At 35.1% G+C, this 24,637-nt stretch overlaps 2 protein-coding genes across 5 annotated transcripts in view; one reads left to right on the forward strand and one right to left on the reverse strand.

Moving 5' to 3' along the window:
• LOC118445255 (uncharacterized) overlaps positions 1-20,852 on the forward strand; it is a 52,629-nt gene extending 31,777 nt beyond the window's left edge. The window contains exons 1-2 of one of the 2 annotated variants that reach the window (XR_004839203.2): positions 20,471-20,613; positions 20,695-20,852. The gene's annotated coding sequence lies outside the window, so the exon portion shown is untranslated. Of the gene's footprint in view, positions 1-20,470; positions 20,614-20,694 lie in introns of those variants that run through there. The other variant, XM_035874434.2, reaches the window with a different exon arrangement.
• On the reverse strand, positions 1,938-22,831 carry iav (transient receptor potential cation channel subfamily V iav). Of its 3 annotated transcripts, XR_014983263.1 has the most exons (14): positions 21,422-22,831; positions 20,364-20,589; positions 17,359-17,474; positions 15,758-15,994; positions 15,054-15,205; positions 9,573-9,789; positions 9,316-9,477; positions 8,486-8,683; positions 5,769-5,878; positions 4,544-4,863; positions 4,126-4,386; positions 3,576-3,969; positions 2,176-2,584; positions 1,940-2,096 (listed from the first exon to the last, which is right to left on the reverse strand). XR_014983263.1 is itself a non-coding variant. In XM_035874412.2 (13 exons), the coding sequence occupies exons 1-13, from the start codon at positions 22,244-22,246 to the stop codon at positions 2,410-2,412; spliced, it is 3,393 nt and encodes a 1,130-aa protein (XP_035730305.2). In that variant the 5' UTR covers positions 22,247-22,831; the 3' UTR covers positions 1,938-2,409. The 3 variants fall into 3 exon arrangements, 2 of the variants coding, with proteins under 2 accessions (XP_035730305.2, XP_035730306.2); XM_035874412.2 differs by having other exon boundaries at positions 1,938-2,584; XM_035874413.2 differs by lacking the exon at positions 15,758-15,994 and having other exon boundaries at positions 1,938-2,584.
• Positions 22,832-24,637: the final 1,806 nt, after the last annotated feature.

The raw sequence follows: 24,637 nt of genomic DNA on the forward strand, positions 1-24,637 counted from the left end.
AGAAAATGACGAGGTTGAACGAATTTAATCGTCCTAATATCTACATTATTTAATTTAAAATTTAAATTTAACTTAAATTCCGATATCGCCGCTTATTATTATCCTAGTGAACGCAACATTTCCAAGCTTTCGATAAGTTTTTTCTTCATAATAACAATAAAATATGTGCCACTTTTCGTATATAAAGAAAAAGAAATTAATATTATTGCGTATTCTCATGAATGCATCGACCCTATTCCTGTGGGAAATAAAGTGCACGTAAATCGCGTCGTGCACACAATATCTATGGAATCGGAGTTGATCGAAACGACTCCTTTGTGTCGAAGCTTCCCCTTTTGCGAATGCTACTGCTCGATCCGTTCTGTAGACACTGCTAACACTCTCTCCGAATTTAAGAAAAGCCTTCTCCTACGCGCTCGCGCTTCCATCCCCATCGGCTCTCTTCCCACCCTTATTCTCTTTATCGTTCGGTCTCTTTATACGCTCTCTTTAGGTCGTCACCGTACCTTACTATCCTCTCCATTTTTCCATCCTCTTCTTTTTCTTCCCTGCTTTCTCTTTATACGATTCTCGTTATACCATACATCTCTTTTACTATGCACCCTGATCGATTTCTTTTCTTTTACTTTTGCAAAATTCGTCAATTAATCTTTACATGAATACATGAAAAAATCAAAGTTTCATTTCATTATTAAAAATCACAAAACTTCTTGATCGAAGGTGCACAAATTTTTATCCCGCAACTAATCCCGACAAACTCCCTATATAGCAACTTTCTTACTTTCCTACGATACTACGTGAATTCATCGCGAATGCTTCTGCTATACGCGATTGGCTCCAAGAGTCGCTTACTGACGTGTCACCCCAACTCTTTCTCTCTCTCTCTCTCTCTCTCTCTCTCTCAAATTCCGTATAAGTAAGTCGAAAGTTCATTAAATGAAGTTTCAGAGGAAACTCACTGGCGGCGGGGAGAGAGAGAGAGAGAGAGAGAGAGAGTATAATTCCCGTTCGTTTGGAAGTTTCTTCATTGATCGAGTGAGAATCTCGTTGTCCGTGGTCGGAGCCTGCCTCGAATCGTTTACGCTCTTTTCATCCCCTCTTCCTCCACCTTTTCTGGGTCCTTTGTCAAATGCCATTCTTGTAGAAAGAGATGGACACAGTCTCCATACATACATACATACATACATACATACATACATCATACATACATACATACATACATACATACATACATACGTACGTACATACGTACATACGTTCATCGAAGATACAAAGAAATCAAAGGAACCGACCAGATAAAAGCTTTTAAATGAAAGTTGTTTATCGGCGATACAAATTTAATCCCGCTAGTAATCTCAACAACTCTGCAGATGGCTACTTTCTTATCTTTATACGACACTTACTCGTTTCACTTATTCCGTAAGAACAGAGAAAGATATGAAAGATATTAATATAGTTTATCAGAATTAATAAAATTACCACATGAGCGCAGTAATTGCTACGTCATCTTATTTCTTCCTCCTCGCTCTCTCTCTTTAGAATTCTCCACTCCTTTATACGCATCAACTTTTAATTGTCTAATTGATATAAACCCCCAAAGGGTGTAGTTCAAATCTAAAGCCCTTTTAAAATCTACTATTACAGATTTCCTTGCAAATATTCTTTGTACGCAAAAGCCATATATGTATATACGCATGTATGTATGTATGTTTATGCAAAATTACTGTGTTTTGTTAGAGTTTACATTTTCTCGATACCCATATGAACCATTGTTGGTAACATATAATGATCGTAACATTATTGTCACTTGCTAGGGAGTTGGTCTTCTTCTATTAATTCTACTAATCTTGAGATATAATATTGATTTCTACCTATGAATAGGAGATAAGATTTTTTATTAATTAATTTTGTATTAAAAGATATCCGAGTTGTAAAAACTCTTTACATATTATCTCTATGTACGACCTTTATATTATTATTATTATTATTATTATTCTTCTTCTTTCTCCTTTGATCCCATGAATAGTCAGATACAGAAATTTGCAATTTCAGGTTCATTGAGTGCCGGTTGATAAATTAGTGAGAAACTTGGGCGACTAATAAAAAACAGATTATGAACGTTAATAAAAAAGCAATAAATAATAACGTAACAAAAAAGGATAGAAATATTTTTGCCTTTCTTCTTTCTAAATGAATTTCTTGCAGATAGACCACTACCGTAGTCTTTTATCTCTCTCGCACCCATTAAGTCTCTTCCTTCGGTCCTCTTTAAATCCCAATTTCTTCGGGCGTGTAAACTTTTGAGTCAAGCGAAAGCAGTCTTTTCGTCGATGCAATCAGGCTACTACTGTGTGCGAGTGTGTAAGGCGGAGACTATAGTACGTGCAACCTCAGTATCATAAAGTCACATTAAGGACTGTCCGGCGTATTTTCCTTCCAAGCCAATATGGCGTTCATGTCCTTAATACCACGCGTGCTCCATGGCTCCAACGGATCCGTCGTCGTCGTCGTTGTCGTTTCTAAAGGCACCTTATTTCGCTCAATCGATTCTCTTTCCCTCGCTGGCTCCTCCTTGGGTGATACTCTGCGCATATAATTAAAGAAAAAAAAAGAAGGGTTTATTAAATATTCAGGGGAAATTATAAAGAGGATCTTTTGAGATTGTATGGCAGTGAACATTAAGAAATTTCGCAATTTTATATCATTGAATGTGTGTGTGTACATATACATGTGTACATATATATATATATATATATATACATACATAGAAACAATCGAATATATGTTTGGCAACCCTTCGACTTGCTACAGTGACTACTTGTCGATATTGTCTTGAGTATTGAGTTTCCGCTTTCTAGGAGTCTTTACGCCTACACGAACGATAATTGATTTATCGAATGCGCAAGATACGCGCCTATGCAAACCGATTTCCTTGGAGGAAATATCATCAAGAACAAAAGAGAGAAGAGAGGCGTGCCTATCCAACTCAATAACAATTGAAACACACATGTACATACGCATATACATATTTAAAACTTATATACGCACACACATTTCGAACTTATCACTAAACAGAAATGACGAAAAAAAAAAAAATAACTTGGTAAAATTAAGAGATAATAATCGTTCGTAAAAGTATCGGTAATAAGTTCGGCCAAGTGTGACAATAAATTTTCTGTAATGAAATATAGATGCTTTGTAACAGTAATCGGCTCAATTAAACGATGGAAGACGATGAGATCGTATTAAAGAGGAAAAAGAGGGGAACGATGTCATTTCGAGATAAAATGAGAACGAGAGAGAGAAATAGATGGATATATACCCTCTCTATTTTTCTCGATATTTACTTTCCTCATACAGGACGACGATAGATAATTGTCAGATCGAGCGAAAAAACAATTATTTCGAATAAAAATACTTATTAATTTGCTTGAATGGATACGCGGAGATAGTAAGTAAACGGTATCATCTTGGCTACGTTTGGCAAAGAAAAATTTTCTAGACAAATTTCGACTTTCGCGTCGATTTTCTTCTTCTCGGGGGAAACAAAAAAAAAAAAAAGAAAATAAAGCTACCTATTCCTAGCTGTCTTCGGCCGTCGTTTCTGTGGCTTATCCTGTAACGGATTGCGAGTACCACCATTTTGCTCGACCTCGTCCTTAATTGTTTCGACAGACTTCTTACGATCTTTGTTCAGGATACGCTTCGTTGGTTCCTCTTCCGGGCCATTCAGCAAAGACCCATAACCGATAATATTCTTGTCGACGTACGTCGACGTCGACGTCGACGTCGACGTCGACGTCGACGATGACAACGATGCCGGCACCTTAACCGACAACGACGACGACGACGACGACGACGAACTGCCGTTGGCAGGCTTGCGTCCAGATTTTTTTCTACTCTTCATAAATCTGTTGTTCGCCGACCTGATTCTTCGTAGATAGGACTCCGTTCCTAACGTTTTTTCATCTTAAACAAATATAGGGAATATTTCAACATTTTGTAACAACTCTCTCCTCTTCTTTCTTTTTTCGTTAAATTGTAATTCGTTTTTTTAATTAAAATTGGAGAATCGATATAAAAGTCTATAAAAAGTTTAGATAAATAAAAAATGAATTATCTTACTAGCGCAAAGATCATTGTCACTAGATTCAACAAAGTATTGCTTTTTCGGCAGAAAAGTTTCGACGGTCGTGGGTATCATGATTATAGCTAAGCCTTCTAAAATTTGTGACTTCGATCGTACGTCCGTCTCTATATTTACTGATTTTTCGGCAACCTCCAACACATCTTTGGCTAATTTTGGAAGCAATTCTTGATCATTCGTCAACTCTGATGCTATAATCAATTTCAAAAACGGATCTTCTTCTTTCGACAGCTTCGATTCTAAACATAAATATAAATGGACCAGTTTTTTTTTTCCTTTGTGCATTGTAATATCATTTAATGGACGATTTCGTTAATTAGATCGGAATTAACGATTTTTAAAATATCAAAGACATGATCTTGAAATTGCTTTTTGTTTTCTCTTTGACGAACTCACCAATGGGAACATTTGTTATGGGTTCAACGGGTTTCTCAATGAAATCTATAGTAAGTTCAGTTAATTTGGTTGAACTTGCAAGTTCTACTTGACAATTCTCTCGAACATTCGTTGAAGGCACACTCTGACAATTACTAGTGACTTCTGATTGCATCTTAGCCTGTTGTTCCTCGTTCACGTTGCCGTCAGGTATTCTCTCGGTGGTATCCACAGGGAGATTCAAATCATGAGCGAAGGCCATCACGTCCAGAGCTGCGGTGAGTGCGTCACCAAAGCCAGCGGTCAATGCGGAAACTTCGGTGTTACCGCCGACGTTTGCACTGAAATGTAATCGTAATAATTCTTACGTCAATCGCTCCTAAATAAACTTGTCAACAATTATAACATTTACTTATATAAATCTTTCCTCTACTTTTACTTAATTATTAAATTGCCTTTACATATGTCGCAGTAATATAAAAAGATTCAACAAGAACAACTCCAATTTAACGCACAATAAGTATCATATATGTGAAAACATGTCTGTCTGTTGACTACAAGCTAGCGAGACATATTAGCATTATTTTCTCTATCAACAGTTTTAGAATCGTATGAACGGATGAAAATGAGAAAATAGCTCTGAATCCTATTCCATCTTTTTTACTCTATTCCTAACGCAAACAGGAAGTAATTATCGATTATGAAACGACGACAGAGAGAGAGAGAGAGAGAGAGAGAGAGAAAGAAAAAAAAAGGAGATATGTTACATCTCGGTGCAGACTCTTGAGTCATTTCTTGCCAAGGCCATATACAAGGCAAAATTCATGCTCCCTACGTTTTTGTGTTTTTCACCGACGAGTCACTCGCCGATCCTGTTTCGTTTATCTTTCTAATGTATCATAAAGAAAGACAGATATATAGAAACGTAATACTTAGTAAATTGAAAGCGGCTCATGAAATATTCAACTTGCATTTCATTTGACAAGGACGTTCCTTTGACAAAAAAAAGAAACATTTTAGAAAATTTCTTCGATAACAAACAATTTTTGCTACAATTCATAAATATTTCTAGAAATTGCACACACACGCACGATATAGAAAAAGATAGAGGTGTGAGTGCATGTAATTGAATTTTTATATTGCGTAATATATAATGAAGTTAAGTAATACGTACTGATGTCTACAAAGCGACTATATCTCATAATCAATTACATCACAATTTATATAGATTATAGTCATCACTTGCCTAACTCGTATAGGCGTTGAAAAGGATTCCCGTCCCCACATTATTTGTCGCAATTCCTCACCAGTCATGCCTCGTTTCTTCAGCGCGTTTATCGTGACTTTTCCAACGCGCTGTAAACAGGATAAACAATTAATCAACACGACTGGACAATTTCATTAATGATTCATATATTACATTTCTTTTTTTCTTTTTTTTTTTTCTTTCTTTTTATCCAAACATCACTACATCGTAAACTAAAAGTAAATCTAGTGAATCTAATAAATATTAATTAATTAACAATGATTATTATTAATTATGTCGTATTCTACTCTATTTATTTGTTTCCATTTATTTACTTTTCTTTTTTTTTTAATAAAAACAATATCGTAAAATTGTTAATTAAATAAACTCACTTTTTATATCTACATACATGCATACACGCGGATGTGCATATGTACATGAGATCTAATAATCGAGAAAAGCGAATTATATTGGTTTCATTAAACTTATTAATTTCGAAATCGTTAATAAAAAATAAGGAAAAATTTTTGATATCATTCAACCAATTCGTATATACGTACAATTGGTTGGTCGTAAAGAGATGGGAAACAATATCACATTATGCGATGCGATAAAAGCTCACAGCATGGTGTCCTTTTAATTATGCTAGTCGTGCGATTAATCGACCGATTGAGTTACGTGCAACGAGTGAGCGAGAGACAGAGAGAAAGAGATAATAGAGTTATATAATATTATCGATTTCAACGATCAACGCTTATGTGTTTGCTTGCTGCTCGTATTGTAACGACGAAATCGTTAAATAACTATTAAAAATACTTTTATGCTTTTCATCTTCATATTTTGACTTTTATTAACTTTATGTCGACTTTTTCTTTCTTCCGATTAGAAAAATTTGTATTATCGCAGGTGATGTATGCGTGCGTGTAAATGATTATTTCTTACGCATTAAGACATTAATTGTAATCAAATTCATCGACAGACACTAATCGTGAGATCGATATTTAATCGCGAGTCGCTGAAACGTATTGCACGTTGCGTTTAGACGATACATATGGATCTTTCGATTAATCCTCATGGATTAGGATATTAATTGTGCCTATTAAAAAGGCAAATACGTACATAATTGCACGTACCTATAAACATAGACGGTATTAATATCTTTGGATTATATACATATACATATATATATATATATATATATATATATATATATATATACACACACACACACACACACACACTAAATGCGGAATTGATTATTAATTGGATCGTGCGCCTAATGCGTATTACAATTTTTGCGATTATTTCTTATAGGATATTAATGAAATCGATACAAACTAATTGTGTAATTTTTTAATTAATTCCATTGCTAATATGTTGATAAGTTTGTAAATAGCAATATGTACTTAGATCGTTGGCAATTAATCCTTATAGAATATTAATACTAATCAAAATCATCAGTATATTCCAATTGTGTAATTTATAATTAATTCCGTCGTGCTAAGGGTACACGCATGTTTACCCCGTAATATGTACTACATAATTTAATTATAATTCGATTTATCCTTACAGATTGTCCTTCATAGGATATTAATACTAATCAAATTCATCGACGGACTAATTGTGAAGTATATAATTAATCACATGGTCAAGCTATATGCTTGCGCATAGATGAAAAGTAATATGTGATAGACGTTTCGATTATTCCTTATAGTATTAGGATACCAATATCCTAATCAAATTCATCGATATATAAGACGTATAGATATATAGATAATAGCGAAATCGATAATTAATTACATCATTAAGATTTATACATATACGTACGTACGTATGTAAACGTCGTACCACACCTTCGTCGTTCCTTCTCGGCTCGTACGTTAATACTGAGTCAAAGTCGTTAAACGTGGATTGTATATACTCGGATAAATTGTAAACAAGTATGTATGTGTGTATCTTCTCCTATTTAGATACCTTATACCTTGTCCGTAACCTTCGCGTATATACAAAAACCGAGAGCCAAACGCGTCAAGGTATGTTTACTATTTCTGTGAAACTATTTCTTATTACTTTAAATAAATTTCTTCATTTCTCATAGAAATTTTCTTTAGTAATTTATTATACTCATTGCATATTATGACGACGATATTCCTATGTAATAATACGTACCATATGTTTCGATTAATTTCTACGCATTAATGATATTAGTTTTAATAAAATTCATTAACGCATTATTGGTGAAATAAATCGATACACTTGGTTAGATTATAAATTCTAAACGCGACGATACATAGACAAACGCAATAAATAAATTATACACAGATAACGGCACAAATGTACAGAATACGAATGCATAGAGCAAAATTTACCATGAAACAATTTATTATTTAAAATATACGCCAATACGAGAAAAATCTGTCCAAGTTTTCTTCCTAAATTTATTACAGTCATTGCACCATACGTCCACACATATACGTGTGTGTGTGTGTGTATATATATATATATATATATATATATGTGTGTGTGTGTGTGTGTAATATAAGTTGAAAATCAATCGAATGGAAAACCGATAAATAAATTTGAGAGAGTGCACAAATCTCCCTATCGAAATTGATTGTGAGTGCGTGCGTGCATGCGTACGTGCTGTTGGCGATAAACGAATCGATAAATAAACGATAAATGAGACAAATAAATAAGAAAAAATGGTGGAACCTCACCTTCCAATTAGAGACTGCACCCTTACGTTGCTTAGCTCTCGTTTTTGATTTACTCTTGATTATTAATACACCTCTCTCTTCGTACGTTGGATTATTCGGATCGTTACTCGGACCTAACTTTATGCTGTATTCTTGTAGATAATTTTTCGCATCGTCTTGGGATACTGCACGCTCCAACGATACCACTATTTTTGCCCACTGTATAATAGCAATTAACAATTAATATTACATTTGTTTGCGGCGTGTATTTACACACACACGCATGCACATATATATGTATATAATGCATTGCTCTTCCTTTTTATATCTTTTTATGCGAGTTATATATTATCATTTCATTGAGAAATATGCTTCTACCAGTGATTCTCCATTAAACCGATTTTTGTAAATATAAAAATATAAAAGAAAAATAATAGAAATATATTTGGCCGATATTTCTTCTTCTAATATTTTTCATTTCGTATTTAAAATCGTAATTTGTCTATCTCTCTAGGCACAAATTTCATTATAATTTATAATACTTGATATTTTCATTGAATTCTTTAGCGGCTTTGACATTTGCGATATCATTTACGTAATATTACTTTTCTCTTCTATATATTATTATCATCATCATCATGTAATATAATTATTAATGGAATTATTAGCACAAATTTTGTAACGTTCCAATATTATACGCATTCTATTAAAAACGAAAATTTGACGTTTTCGACTAATAATAAAAAGATTCTAATCATTTAATTTTCTTCCGTTTTTCATTCATAGGCTATTAGTCTTAGGCTATTAGCTTATCAAGTTTCTTTATTATAAATATCAAAGTAATGTCTTACTTGTTTTACCCATTCTTTTTCACTCTGCTCGATCACGTGAGCATACGTATTACCCATCATGGCTATCAACATATTGAGTAGTAATATCGGTACCAGTACCATGAATATGGCGAACACCGTTTTGCTGAGATTAGGATACGTCGTATAACTCAAATCGGTGTACTGTGAATAAAAAGGAAAAAAAAGATGATTCGTCGAATTAAAAGAGATATTATGAGAATTTTGTTACGAAAGAAAACAAATTAAGAAAAACTTACGTTATAATCACCGAGAGTTATTTGAAGCAATGCCATCCAAGTAGAATGATAAGAATGATATAGGGATGATTTGACACCGGGAAAGCCCTTATAAAGAAAGTAGAACGATTGAGAGAATCCGAATAGAACGACGGCATAAATGATACCAAACGTAAGCATATCTCCTGTTATCATGCTATATATCATCGTGACGAATGGTCCGGTAAGTCGAATAGCTCTGTTTCATTAAGAAAAATTAATTGACTTTATAAACAAATTAGTTTTTTCGAGACAATTTCAAATTACATAATATTAAATTTAACGATTAATGTTAAATGATAAACTCCAATGATATAAAAATTGAATTATATGATATAATGCCGTATCAAATTAGTTTATTATCTATCTAAATATAAAATAACACGTTGACGCAAGTGACTGAGAGGGAAAGGGATAGAGAAATATTCATAAAAGATCAGATATAAGAGAGGAGTTTCTCGTAACGAAGGCTTTTTACATAACTGTTTTACCCCTTTTTCCCTCCGAAAAGAGGAAGAAGAAGGTTATAAGGAAAATGGCCGAGGAGAGGAAGCTCAAGAATTATTATCTTCGTAGCATATATCCTTTCCTTCTATCGTCTGCTATATCCGTAAAGTGACAGCGCTTATTGCGGTCTCGTTATCCTCCGGTTCTCTCTCTCTCTCTCTCTCTCTCTCTCTCTCTTTTTCCACTGCACAAAGACATAAAGGTAGAATACTAAAGAGAGGGAGGGAGAGAAAATACAGGGTGGGCCAAAAGTGTTCCTAGGGTAATTTCAATTTTCTTTTTTTAGATCGTAAAGCTACAAGCCTAAAATGTCTCGAAAAGGACTAACTGATTTTTATAATCACTTGGAAACTTTTGGCCCACTCTGTGTGCTTGATATTTTTTATTCAAATCTTATTTATTCAAATTCGAATTTGAATTAATGACAAGAAATTAGAACAATTCAGTAATCAAAGTCAATTAACGAGCGACGTCCATTGTTCATAATTGAATGGATGAACGTTTTTCTTCGTTATCCTCTTCTTTATTACCTTATCTCTTTTATCTTTGTTGCATCTAACTCGATCATCTCTCGTTAACGAAATCGACTTAAAACAATTAAATGTTCACAGAGAGAGAAATAGAGACTACTTTTCGTCCAATTTTCTATCGAGTCTGTACCTTCCCTTGAACTTAACTCCGTCGACGTGGATTTATGAACGTCAGTAACCCCAGTTACTAGATAAGGTCACATATCGATTAGAGTTTGGAAGAAGATGAGGAGAGAGTCCCTCTCTGATGTTACTGATGAGTAAAACTCGATCGATATGTCGACACGTCGGAACAGAACGCAGCTGCATTATCATTATTTATTATTTTTGAAGGCTCTTAGGATATATATTAAATATATCAATCGCTTTATTGACTAAGGTATACTTGAAAATAAGTATACCACACATTAGATATTACAAAAATATATATTTAACTAATTTTTTGCATTCGAATGATACTACAATAATAATAATAATAATAATAATAATAATAATAATAATAATAATAATGCATGAGAACAAAAAATTACACGAAATATTAAATGAAATATTAGAGGGAAAACAAACAAAAAAGGAATAATACGAATAAAAGTATAGTAAAAATTTTCTTTGTAAAAATGAAATATTAATGAAATATTGTAATATTCATGTCCTATCTCCATCATCAGAGACTTTGAGGAAATGAATTTAGTGTGTCCAGATTGGTTCCGATGTAATGGTGACTATAGCAAGTGCACTTATACGCTCGCGTATTATGATGCATCGTATACGAAGAAGTGGGTAGAGGAAGATAGTAGAAGCGCGCGAGATTGCTGGCTTTTACTCATTACCAAACGTTGATGTACTTAAACGACATCGCTAGGGACAAAAGGGACGCGTTGATGGACAGTAATTATACTCGAGTGTGATACCACTTTGACACTATATCAACTAAATAAATCTAATGTGTAATACTCTCTCTCTCTCTCTCTCTCTCTCTCTCTCTCTCTCTCTCTCTCTCCTTATAAAGTATATTTTAGAGAGTTAATAATTGTCCATTTTTAGTTTAAAGCAATGAACGTTTCCCTTCATTACCAAGCGACTCAGAAATAATAATAATAATAATAATATAATAATAATAGTAATAATAACAATAATAATTGTAATGTATAATGCACCTGGTAAAAGTTCGATTCTGTATATGACAACCCTAAGAAATTCTTTTCGTTTGAGAACAGGAAGGGTAAGAAAGAGGGGGAAGTTGCTATTAAAAATGTTTTCTTCTTATTTCCGGAGTGCATCCGCCTCGAGAATAGAACAGAAAGTAAAGGCACGTGCATTGAATTTTAATAGGTGTTTTTACAAAAATGTCAAAATGTAATATTCTCCTCTTAGATATATATATATATATATATTGTAAATAATAATTGAATACTTTTGTCCATTTTATTTTTTTTCACAATTTTCGATCTCATTACCGATTAATGAATCTAAAATTGTCGAATGTAAAGTCGGATGCAAGGAGAACTCAACGGATAAAATATCATAAAGGGAAAAGCAATCGAATTATTATCATTATTATTACTGTTATTATTATCATTACTATTATTCCCCATAGACGAGAGAGAGAGAGAGAGAGAGAGAGAGAGAGGGAACTCTTTTAGCTGCATTGAAAATGATTTCGCCTTTCGTGTAATAGGTTCATAATTTGGGGAATTCGATATGAAAGGATTCCGTGTTCTCTATGCACGAGCTGCCGCAGAAACGTGCAACGTATACGTAGCTATAAAGTAGACGTCTATATATTTCCGATCGTTCCATTAAAGCGGCGTGAACATTTAACGCGAATGCATACGCTTTATTTCTTTGATTACAGAATCGATTATTGTAGAATCCGGCGATATCTGTGTGCACCTACACGCACGCGAAATAATCGATACAAAGTTTCAAGGTGATATTAAAAATCAATTTCTCGAGACTTTGCGAGCTAATTTTTTCTTCGGATAGCGAAACAGATCATAAAACGTCTCGAAAAAGAAGTATAATCGAATTTTCGATGATCACGTAAAATAACTTTTAGGTTTATAAATGATTGGCCCACCCAATTGGTTATAACATTGGAAGAAGAAAATTGTTCATTCGCTTCTTTAATAGTAAATTTTCAATTTCGATTGAAATTTCCTCTTAGATCGTCGAAACGATAGGATCTATCGATCATCGTCATTCAAGACTTGAGATTTACACGCGAAGAAGAAGGAAACATACTCGGCGGAAGTGGATTTATCGGTTGACGCGACTATCAACGCGAGACTGAGAACGAGCATAAAGGTGCTTACGCCTATGGCAATGCACTTTCACGCCTATGAATTATCCTCGCGTTTTCGAATGATCGGCGACGAAGTGGCGACGGTTATACTTGGCATTACCATATTCCTTCTTCATAGCTATCGTACTTCTATAGCCACTGTACGAGACTTGGCCTCGGGGTCATTACATTGGCGTATCACCCACATAAACCTTCCTTCTAATCTCCCCCATTTTCTAATAACATCGCGCGGTGTTATCCCACTATTGAAATGGCTTATTGAACATTTATTATTATCTCTAGTCTCGTTATTCGTTCATTTCCTTTTATATAACAAACGATAAATAATCTTTAATAATTTTTTATTTTATTGTTACTTAGAAATCGTTAATCTAATCGCGACGATTCCTTTTTTCTTCTTCCTTCGAGAAAAAGAAAAGAAACGAAAGAAACGAAAGATGGGAAAGGAGCGAACGATAGGAAATTATCGAGAAAGAAAAGAAATATTTCGAGTGATTAATTATAGTTTCGATGGTTCGTTATCGCTGTGCCGAACGTGACGGCACGAGGTGCAAGAACCCGACGAATATAATTTCCTAGTTGCGGAGTCGCGCGAATTAATATTCGCTTCGCGATTCTTCTTTCCGTACGTGCACACGCAGCACTCGCGAATGCAAATAATAAAAGCTTTATTGTTCAAGATAAAAATTTTATCCCTTCTTCCTTTCTTTTTTGCTTCTCTAACTTTTACAGGCTGGGCCAAAAGTTCCTGGATGATATTGAAAATAGATTACACTTTTTTCGAGGCTTTCTCGAGGCTTATATTTTACAATCACCTAGGATAGACGTCCGTCCGTAGGATAGACTTTCCTTTCTTTCATTCCTTTTTTTATCGAGGCGACGCGCTCGGTAAAGAACTTTCAAGCGTTTGATAAATATTTTTTTTCTTTCCTCTTTCGAATTAATTTTAATCATATCTCTCTCGGGGGAGAATACATTTTTTAACTTTTATATCATTTATTAAATTATATTATCTCGGGAGGCGAGTTATTTTAATACGAACAAATTTATTTATTAAATTATAACTGGACAGAGGAAATAAAGGGGAAAAATAAAGGGAAAAAAGAAGAAAAGGAAAAAAAAAAAAAAAGAAAAAGAATCTACTACTTTTCTCTCTTGCCGGTGATATCAATTATTTACTTATTTATTTATAAAATCATTAGAACGTTCGTATTATCGATTTCGAATAATTTTTTTTATAAAAATACTAGGGATAAAATATCTATGGTTTGGCCCATGTTCAGGCTTATCGTTGTTTTACGATCTGAGAAGAAAATGGATCTAGAAAGTGTCGACGGAGTAATTGATTTTTAAAATCACCTGGAACACATATTCCGTACAAGAAAAATAAAGATACAAAAATACGCAAATAACAAATTCATAAAAAAGGAAAGAAAATTAGAAAATTTGCAATGTAAAATGGTTACGTCAATGGCTTCCTAAGGCACTTATGAAGCAAAGGTTCGCCACGAGGCTTTGCCCCGAAGAAGCACACACCGTCTCACATCTTCGACGGTGACTTCGAGTGGCATTCCAGCTCTGCTTTAACGACACTTTGACGAACGTCTTTACCTCGTCGAGAGAACCTACTCCGAGAGAATGCAACGACGAGCTTGTGCTTCGGCCCGAACACAACGACAACGACGCGACGACGACGACGACGACGACGACGACGACGACGACGACGACGACGACGACGGACTCGAGCCAACAAGACAAAGCGAGCGGAAGAAAAAAAAAGAATAAGAAGAGGAGAGAAAAGAAAAAGGAACGAGAGAAGGAAAAAGTTTTTATAAAAGAAACAAAAAGGGAAAGAGAGAGAGAGAGAGAGAGAGAGAGAGAGAGAGAGAGAGAGAAAATATCCGTAGATCATCGGAATTTTTGTTAAAAAAAAAAAGAAAAGAAAAAAAAAACTTTCAAAGAATTCTTGAGAAATTATTCCTTCTTGTTAATAACGATTTCGCGTATTTCTTTTTTTTCATAATCGAGGTATTTCGTTAAGCTTATTCTTTTTTTGTTCTTCTTAATATACTATACTACAATCGCTTATTTTTCTTTCAATATATGAAACAATCGACATACCCGGCGAAAAACATGAGAAGAAACCAAGAAGTAGGCACGGCGACAATCAAGATGGCATCCTCGGCGTCACGATTACCAAAGAAACGGAATGGTATGCAGGCAACAATGAGCAAATTACTGATGAAAAAGATCAATTTTGCCGGCTCGTGCGTCTGAAATTCAAATCCTTTTGTAAAATTACCTCGTTGAAAAGGAGAGAGTTGTAAGGGACGATCACAGTCTTTGTTATTAACTTTGAATTAACAAAAGGAAATATACAAAAGAAAAAAAATTACAGAGAGAGGGGGGGAGAGAGAGAGAGAGAGAGGAAGTAGTATAATGTGTAATAAAAGTATATGCAGCTCGCGAATTGATCATTAGCATAATCATGATTACTATCATCATGATCATAGCGACTCGTTAGATGCAAACTTTGAAAAGAGCTAATATGTATATCAACGGGTGCATCTCTCGTGACTGGTTACAGTTCGTTGACCAACCGTTTGCGTAACATTTCTTGTTTATACCCGGATCACCTTCCCTCCCCCATCAAGTTATGAGCCAACGATGTCTACTAGCTATTTCGTGATCAAGAAATGTTGGACGTTTCGTGATATTAAAGAAGATGATATCTCCTTCTTCCATTTTTTTCTTCTCTCTTTCTCCTCGTTCTTCTATTGTTTTTCCTTTCTTTTTTTGTTTCTTTCCCCTTTGTTCTTTAATACCAGTTGCTTGAAAAAGGATAGCAAGCCAACGTTCATCATTTCACCGCCTTGCTGAAGGAAAATGTAGTTGAATACTCCGGCTATGGTGATACACTCAGCCGCTATGCGTGCCATCTCCGTTATCTCCTCCGGCCATTTTAAAAGAACAGCATCCAACTCGGCAGGTCGCAGGTAAATCGCCAGGGACAGTGATGTCAAATGGAAGGCCAGGATTATCAAATGTTTCAAGAACTGTAACTTTGATATATAACGGTTCAATCAGATTTTCAACAGCTTGACAAAATTTCTTTCTGCATTACATTATTACATTTACAATAATACTGTACAGTATTATCAGTACGGCAAAGCAATGTGTAACGATAATAATGTATCATTTACTATACTATTATTATCACAAAACTCTACTGTCATATAGATTAATTATTATGACAAAATAATGAATAAATTGCTATACATATATACAATTTAAAAATAAAACCATCTATATAAGCCTCATATGCACACGTACACGAATATATGGACGTACATGAGAACAGATTGAAAAGGAAATTCTCGTCGTGATATAAATGAGAGGGATGGAGATAAAAGAGAGGGAGAGATCGCAATTGCGATCAGAAAATCGTGGATCGATGAGGATCCTCTCCGACGCGAGCCAAAATTGCTTGGAGATCGACGTCACAACGTTGATGGTCACTGGACTAAGTTGAAATAATTCAGGCAATTATTTGCGATCACTCGAAAGCCTCATCGACGTCGCACTTGTTGTATGTACCATGAAAATCGTTCCATGGGATTCTCTCGATCGAGAGAGATCAATTCGTCCTCGATCTCGGCGTCGTTGTCACTCGAACGTTCGTAAAATAATAATACAAAACCGTATTCTGTTCACGTATGCTGGATACGATACCCGGAATACTCTATCCACACGGTGAGATAAAAGCTCTTAGATGATTTTAAAAAATTAATTATCCTCTCTCGAGGATTTTCTAGGTAAAATTTTGTTATTTCAGATTGTAAAACTATAAGCCTAACTAAAGTAAAGTTACAAGCCTAATTGCAAAAAAGTCTGTACAAAGTCTCGGAAAAGAATGATTGATTTTTTAATATCAGCCAGGAACTTTTGGCTCACCCTGTATATATCTATGTCTGTCCATCTCTCTCTATCTCTTGCGATGATATCCATGCAGAACGCAGACTCACCCCCTCCCCCACTGCGCCACCCTCTGACACTCTTACGTGAAAGTGACGCTAAGCGAAAATCGATCTCTCTCTATGTCTACCCTTTCCTAGGTTTATCCTTCTCTCTCTCCCTCTCCCTCTCCCTCTCTCTCTCTCTCTCTCTCTCTCTCTCTCTCTCTCTCTCTCTCTCTCTCTCTCTCTCTCTATCATTACGAATAATAAATTGCAAAAAAGAACAAATGAATAAAATCGATGACGATGACGATGACGATGACGATGGAACATTTGACTCGATAGGGAATCTTTTTATTCTTTTATTTTTTTTCTTTTTTATTTCATTTTTATTTTTTCTTTTTTTTCGTTACTTTTTGTCGTCTCTTTGTGTATACCTTTTTGTTTATTTTAAGTATAATAATACTTACTCGGGCAAAGGTCTTCCATTTTTCCTCGAGTAATCGCTGAATAATACCGCCGTCCAGCATGTTCAAATGCTCCTCCTTCGTACCATTCAGGATGATGAATAGGGCGGAGTTCCAGTCTGAAATAGAAATTCGGCATGGGGACCGTTTGCGGGTTAATGAAACATCGCTTTTCGGGGGCTTCGAGGTTTCGAGGCCTTAGGGAGAACCGCGACCGCGATGATTATGACTTCTCCTTTCTCGACGACAGCCTATTACATGTCCACGAATTAGAATCTCATTCTATTCCATACCTATGCGTGCATTAATTATCACATTAATAAAGTTCCTAGGCTTCCAACTTAAGATTTATACATTTTTTACCATTATTAAAACCATTAGATCAACCTCTTTGATATACCTATGATAAATTGTTGGAAAAATTTATCTTTTCATTTTCTTCTTTTTTTCCCCTCTTAATTCCGATCGTAACAAAATTATTGATTTACCAGATTATGATACAACGTAGATAATAGATAACAATATGAAACATTAAGATGGATGATTAATAAACTTTGAAGAGAGATATATATTTTACCATAAATAGTTAGTCTCGTTGTCTCGCGTCTTCTTGAAATATTAAGCACGTTCGTTTCGAGCCAAGATTCCCTCGGCTACTCTCTCTCTCTCTCTCTCTCTCTCTCTCTCTCTCTCTCTCTCTCTCTCTCTCTTTTTCCTCCTTCTTGTCCTTTTCTAGCGTTATATCGCGATCGATATCTCGTAGAAGAGAGGCGTTGTCGCTCGCGACTACATGGAAGAAGTTTCCGTCAAGTCCTTGCGCCGAGCGTGTCCTTAGGATCCTTAATCACTCGAGCAAAGCAAAGCTGCTGCTTTTGCCGGCAGCTCGAGTGTACACGAAAATTTTCAATTTCACTGCCTTCAATCCCTGCCTTCGTCCCCGTCCCTCCTCCTCATCCACCTCTTCAGGCAGCTCCTCACCACCCTTACAACACCTCTCCTCACTTCAACGGGTCAAACGCTTTTGATTTTTTTTCTCTCTTTCATTTTTTACCTTTGACACCTCTATTGTTCCTACGAACGGTCGAAAAAATATAAAATGGATTTAATCGACACGCCATCATGTTCTTTTTTTATTTACTTTCTTTTTCTTCCCGTTGGTTCGGTCAATTTTATACCATCAATTATATTTCATTTTTTTCTCTCGGTTATACCTAATTTCTAACGAAACATGTTGGAACACAATTCATCTCTAATGAAATTAAAAGATGTTGACAATAGATCGATTTTAATTGAATTTCGGTTTTGTTCTAATAGTAACTTTATGATAGAATTAATGAACTTTTATAAAAGTCAAACGATCACGTTTGACATTAATCGTATTATACGATCGATAACTCGCTTTTCTAATAAATAATATATTATGACTGATAAATTACGATAAAGTGGGGAAAAAAGTTAAAAATTTAACAACAATTTGTCATAGATGATATCGATGGCTGGGTAAAAACGTGAACAACAATAGCGATAATATTAACACGTACAATATATGATAAGCGTAACGCTGATATTCATCGACGGCATTAAATAAATAAATAAAAATTCCTCGATATATCGGCTAATATACATGGTATACACACCTATATATTTGGACGTCTCTAAACGTTTTTAATTAAATAATAATGACGATAAAATTAGATCGGTTAAGTTGGCTTAAAACTCTATTGATAATGATTAGAGAAGGGGCAAGTAGCGAGGGAGCGAGCAATCGGACCAAAAGTCGATAGTAGTAGCTACTGAATTCGCTCCAACGATCACTTCCCAACTCACTTCTCTTTCTTCTACCTATCTATCTATCTATCTATCTATCTATCTATCTATCTATCTATCTATCTATCTATCTATCTATCTATCTATCTATCTGTCTATCTAGATATAGGATCGAACGACAATAGGTTCAGTTCAGGATCGGAAAAGGGTAAGAGGGATAATGGATTCCGAAACTAAATGAAACGCGAGCTCCAGAGAGTCCGCGGCTAATCTCGAAACTTCGTTAAATGCCCGTAATTGCATCCTACAACGACCCTTCTTCCCGTATCCCCGTACCATCACTTTAGGAGAAGGATCTCTTCGAAGTCCAGTCAGAAAACTCGTCTCAACGAAGAAGACAGATGTATCCTACTATACCTTCCATAGTTTCGCTTATATCAGCCGATTAATTCGACTCGATCGATGAACTTTTTCATCCCGTTAAAAAAAAGAAAAAAGGAAGAAAAGAAGAAAAAAAAATTTACATTTACCACACACTAGTCTCTAGTTCATTTTTTTTCTACGAGGTAAGGGCCAAAAGTTACTAAGTGATTTTAAAAATAAATTACTCTTTTTCGAGACTTCTCATCGAGTTAGGTTTGGAAAAAGAGTAATCGATTCGTAGAATCGCTTAGAAACTTTTGACCTACCAAAAAGAAAAATAGCACTTTCTTTCTTATTTGTTTTTCTTTTTTTGGGCAACATTCTACTAAGATAGCAAATACATTCGTGATGAGATTAATTTCCATTTTGTCCATCCACTTATTTTTATTCTCATTTTTTCATGCTTGAATTTTGCCGGCATTACTTTTTCCACTAAATTAACTAGCAGTTTACCCTTCTTATCTCTACCACGTAGAAATTTCACTGTTATTTACTTATCGATTTCATTAATTTTTCTACTTTCTCGACCGAGTTGTTTTCGACAAAAGTCACGAATCGGTCCAGATTAGAAACTATGCGACATACCAGAAGAGCTAGATCACGAATCAGTTCATGGCATTCGATCTTAAGTCGTAGCAATTAGATGGAATATGCCAAAGAGAGAGAGAGAGAGAGAGAGAGAGAGAAAGCTAGAGCTAGTGCTAGAGCCAGAGTCGGTAAGATCTCTCTTGAACGTCCTTGTCTCCCCACACACACAGAGCGAGAGACAGATATCGCGATTCTCGTAAGCGTGTAATTCGATTAGCTTTACGACGTACTTGTTCCACCGTCGGGCAGGATCGTGTCGAGTGCATTAAGAGGGTACGCCGAACAGGTGATATTACTGTAACGCCAGAACTCTCGTGCTGACAGTTCCAGCATCTCTCGAAAGACCTCAGCACGTCCCAGCTGGCAGGCTAGTGTCAACGGGGACAGACCAGCGGTATTTAGAATCCCATTGCGAGCTGGAAGCTTCGGATGTCGTAGAGCATACCCGAACATGTCCTATATTGGATGTGATCAAACTATGTATATATATATATATATGTGTGTGTGTGTGTGCGCGCGTAATAAAGACATAGATACAGATATCTATATTTTGTGTTGCAGAATTGGTCAGTGATGAGTTTCCGGAACCAAGTCATATTCCTGCTCTAAACTATATTAATACGTTGGTATAACCCGGACAGGAAAAACCTTGTGTTTCGAATTGTTTATTAGTCATAATATATGAATAATGAGAGCGTTATAAAATAGTTGGGATATCCATTACACTGTAGAGAAAACAAAAAAAAAAAAATGAAAAAAAAAAAAAAAAGAAAAGTTCTATCCGTTAATATCCTTCTTTTCATTATTCTTCATTATTCACCGAATTATCGTTTCGAATGCAAAGTTCGATGTGATCTTTCAATGTGTATTTAATTTTCGAAAGAATGTCTCTTTCCCTTTGTCTCATCTCTAGAAATAGCATCGGTACGTATTAATCGAATAATTAATTAAATGATAAAGCTTTTAAACGGTCGGAGAATGAAGCCGTCCTAGCGCAAGCTCTCATCGAGCATGAGCTACTCTGAAAATGATATTTTCTCGCAGGTAGATATTACGTGGATTGTTTCGTTTCTAATGGCCTTCAGCTATCGAATTTCAGCCCTTTTATTCCCTGACTGGACTTTCGCGAGTTAATTTAAAAAATAAAAATGAATAATCCATCTCACCGACATGCGTAACAAAAATTTGTCTTTTTTATACATGTACACTTTTTTTTCTGAATGTTTGTTAAAAGATGTCGCTCCTTTATTATCCTCTTTATAAATATTATTTTGAATTTATAACTCACCAGTTTGTCGCAAACAACGACCATATGCAATATCATGTTACCAAAAGAATCCTGTTTGTCAGGATCGGCACCGACATCGAGCAAAAGATTATAGGCGCTCTCGTTAGCGCAGCAAGCAGCCCAAGCAAGTGGGTATTCGCCGAGATAAGCGAGACCCTCGTAATCGGTATTCCTCGCTGGATTTGATCTTTGTTGATCTTTAGGAAGGAAAAAGCTACCTATGGCACGTTGAGAAACGATAGCACCGGCATCTACCAGATCCTGTATCAGTTCATTATTGTTATAAACAATGGCAAGATGAAGCGGACTGGCACCGAGATATTCTTCACCTTCTACCACGTCAATGGACAATCTTGGAAAACACTTTAGTAGAATCCTAGCGATTCTGGTATGCATCCTGGTGTCGCATATTATCAGTACGTGTAATAAACTTTCTCCCAGGGATCCGCGATATTGCATTTGCCAGCATGCTTCGTGATCTTTCCACTTTGCCAAAGGATCAAAACGTACCAAGGATGCTTCTATCGGTAATATCACTTCTTCCCTATCGCGAAATTTCCAACGTAAGTATTCGGCACGATTGATTAACTGCCCTTTACCATCGCCATACATCAATATACCAAACTGTTCTCTCATCAACTTCTCCACTTCCAGCTGACCGCCCAAATTATATGCCTCTATCAATTCACCCCCCTTCTTGTAATTTGCTAGACGATAGAGCAAACAATCATCTTGGTTGCTTGCCTGGCTTATCACGCGATCCAAGATCGAGTCAACGTTGACCTGGTCTACTCCTCGTGATCTCCATGAACACACACCACCCATTCAGGCATTCTCTTAACAACTTGGCTTCTTCTTCTTCTTCTTCTTCTTCTTCTTCTTCTTCTTCTTCTTCTTCTTCTTCCTCCTTTTCTTCTTATAGGGTCGAAGTAACACTGGCTGAGGTTATCGCTCGAATCTCGCTCGGATCTTTTCGAATACAATCAAGACCGACCACTAACCCTAGACATTTTCGGACACGGAAATATGTCTTCGTTCTCGAAAGATGAGAAAAGAAAAAAAGACAAAAAAAAAAAAAAGAAAAGAAAAAACTCGTATAGTACTTCGGGGGATCTCATCCAATGACCACTACCGTCACACTCGAATCGATCTAACTCGAGATAGCCACTCAAGATTGGACTGGAGTCTTTCTTCGAATGCAACCACCACACATGGCTGGTAAAGAGAGCTTCCCTATCCGCAGCTATAGCAACCGTACTCCTCGCCAAAGTAATCTATAACTTGTACCTGGTGCAACCAGACACGATAGGGTCACTGGGTGATACCTTCCTCCTTCTACTTACATTCGCTACTGTGCTGATTGCTTTTTTCTAGCGAACCTGCACACTAGACACAGAGAGAGAGAGAGAGAGAGAGAGAGAGAGAGAGAGAGAGAGAGAGAGAGAGAGAGAAAACAAAAATAAAAAATAAATTAAATTTGCTTCAACTTTGCTTTCCTTTTTTCATTTATCTTCTTTTTTCTCCTGAATTTTTCTGAGCAGAAATTCCTATTGCAATTGCAGTAGCAAGTTTCACTCTTCAATGATTTGTCCTCAACAGGGCATATTATAGACTAGCAAGAATGAATGCATAGCGGCCCAAGATGTATGTTTTCAAGGTTAACAATCAAATCAATCGACTTTCTCGCTAAATTCATACTAATTCATATTAAGTTCTAGAATAAGATAAAGAACAAATGTCTAATCATATTTTACGTGACTCGACATAATAGCACTTTGCAACTGACTCATATGTTCCATAATGATTCTTGTTAGTATGCGCTGGTAGTCGACAAGCGCTTTACAAAATATTATCATAAAGAAAATTATGCCATATCTTTGGTGATATCATATTTGGTTTTCTCAGAAGCAAAATGCTTAAAAAAGATGATGAATAATACGCCGATACGTACTTATCATCACGTATCCACATATAACATATGTGCACATATGTCTATTTCGTTATTCAAATATGTATGCGCGTGTGTGTGAGAGAGACAGTAAAAACGTGATTAATAATATTAATATTAAAACATAGTAATAAGAAGAACTATTGCAAACGAATAACGATAATAGAAAATAAAAGAATATTAGTAAAAAGGTATATAGAAAAAAGAAAAGAACAAACGACGTGAGAGAAAAAGTAATAGAAAATATAAAAATATTATTAAAGAAATTAGAAAATAAATGTAAAAATATGATAAGGAGAAAAATAACAACAACGAATAATGGAATATTCTACCGAGTAATTTTCTTCAAAATTAAGAATCGAGGAAAAAAAGAAATCGAAGTAAGTCCACAAATCATAAACGTCATGCCTTCCTTCGCGTATACAAGCGCGCGTGTATGATTTGCTCTACGCAATCATGGCAACTAACAATTATATGACAAGGCAAAGAGTGAATCAACGCTTGGGACATCGCGCAATTTATCTGTCTTTGTCTTTTCTCTCTCGTCGGTACCAGTCTCCGAGTAAACTTTGACAAAATTTATTCTCAAATTGACTATTTAATCTTTTGAGACCTTAGATGTGACCTTCTACTCGAACAAATAATATCTGAGCGCGTATATTATAATTAAATATATGTTATCATTGCAAAAAGAAATACAAAAACAGATCTAAAATTTACAATTTACATCTTTCTTATGCTTTAATAATAATTAAAAAAGAAAAAAAAAAGAACGCTAAAAAGATCTCTAGATATTACAATAGAGCTTATAAAACTATGATAAAATTAAAATAAATAATTACATAAGCACATCAAGCCGTATAGCACGACAGTCTTTTTTATAATTAATGGCTAATTTTTTATATTAGCTCTAATTTAATTCAAATTTCTGAACGATGAATACAAAGAGCAGCAGAAAGTACATGACAATTGGTACATCCAAAAATTAGTTGAACGTGATTAATAATGAGCAGAGAACATTCCAAAATATTATTAATATTCTAGACTAAAATAAAATGTAAAATATAGAAAAATGTATCTATGCATACGTATAATGAGTAATCTATCATAATTTATGTATTCAATACACAGTTTATTCAAATCAATATCAAACTTCTTATACCGGTTGTAATTTAATTAAAATTTCTTAAAGATAAACTCATTCGTACACACCATGCAGATAGTGTAGCAAATGAAACTCCATAAAAGACAATTGCTATAGAATGTGA

This window comes from Vespa mandarinia, chromosome 18, assembly GCF_050613455.1.
Source record: "Vespa mandarinia isolate Hongniang chromosome 18, ASM5061345v1, whole genome shotgun sequence".
NCBI lineage: Eukaryota > Metazoa > Arthropoda > Insecta > Hymenoptera > Vespidae > Vespa > Vespa mandarinia.

Coding starts and splice junctions, on each gene's coding strand:
- iav (XM_035874412.2), bottom strand. CDS start 22,246: ATGGGTGGTGTGTGTTCATGGAGATCACGAGGAGTAGACCAGGTCAAC. Junction 9,790..15,053: donor CTTCTCATGTTTTTCGCCGG/GTATGTCGATTG, acceptor TTAATGAAACAG/AGCTATTCGACTTACCGGAC. Junction 3,970..4,125: donor TGACAATGATCTTTGCGCTA/GTAAGATAATTC, acceptor TATTTGTTTAAG/ATGAAAAAACGTTAGGAACG.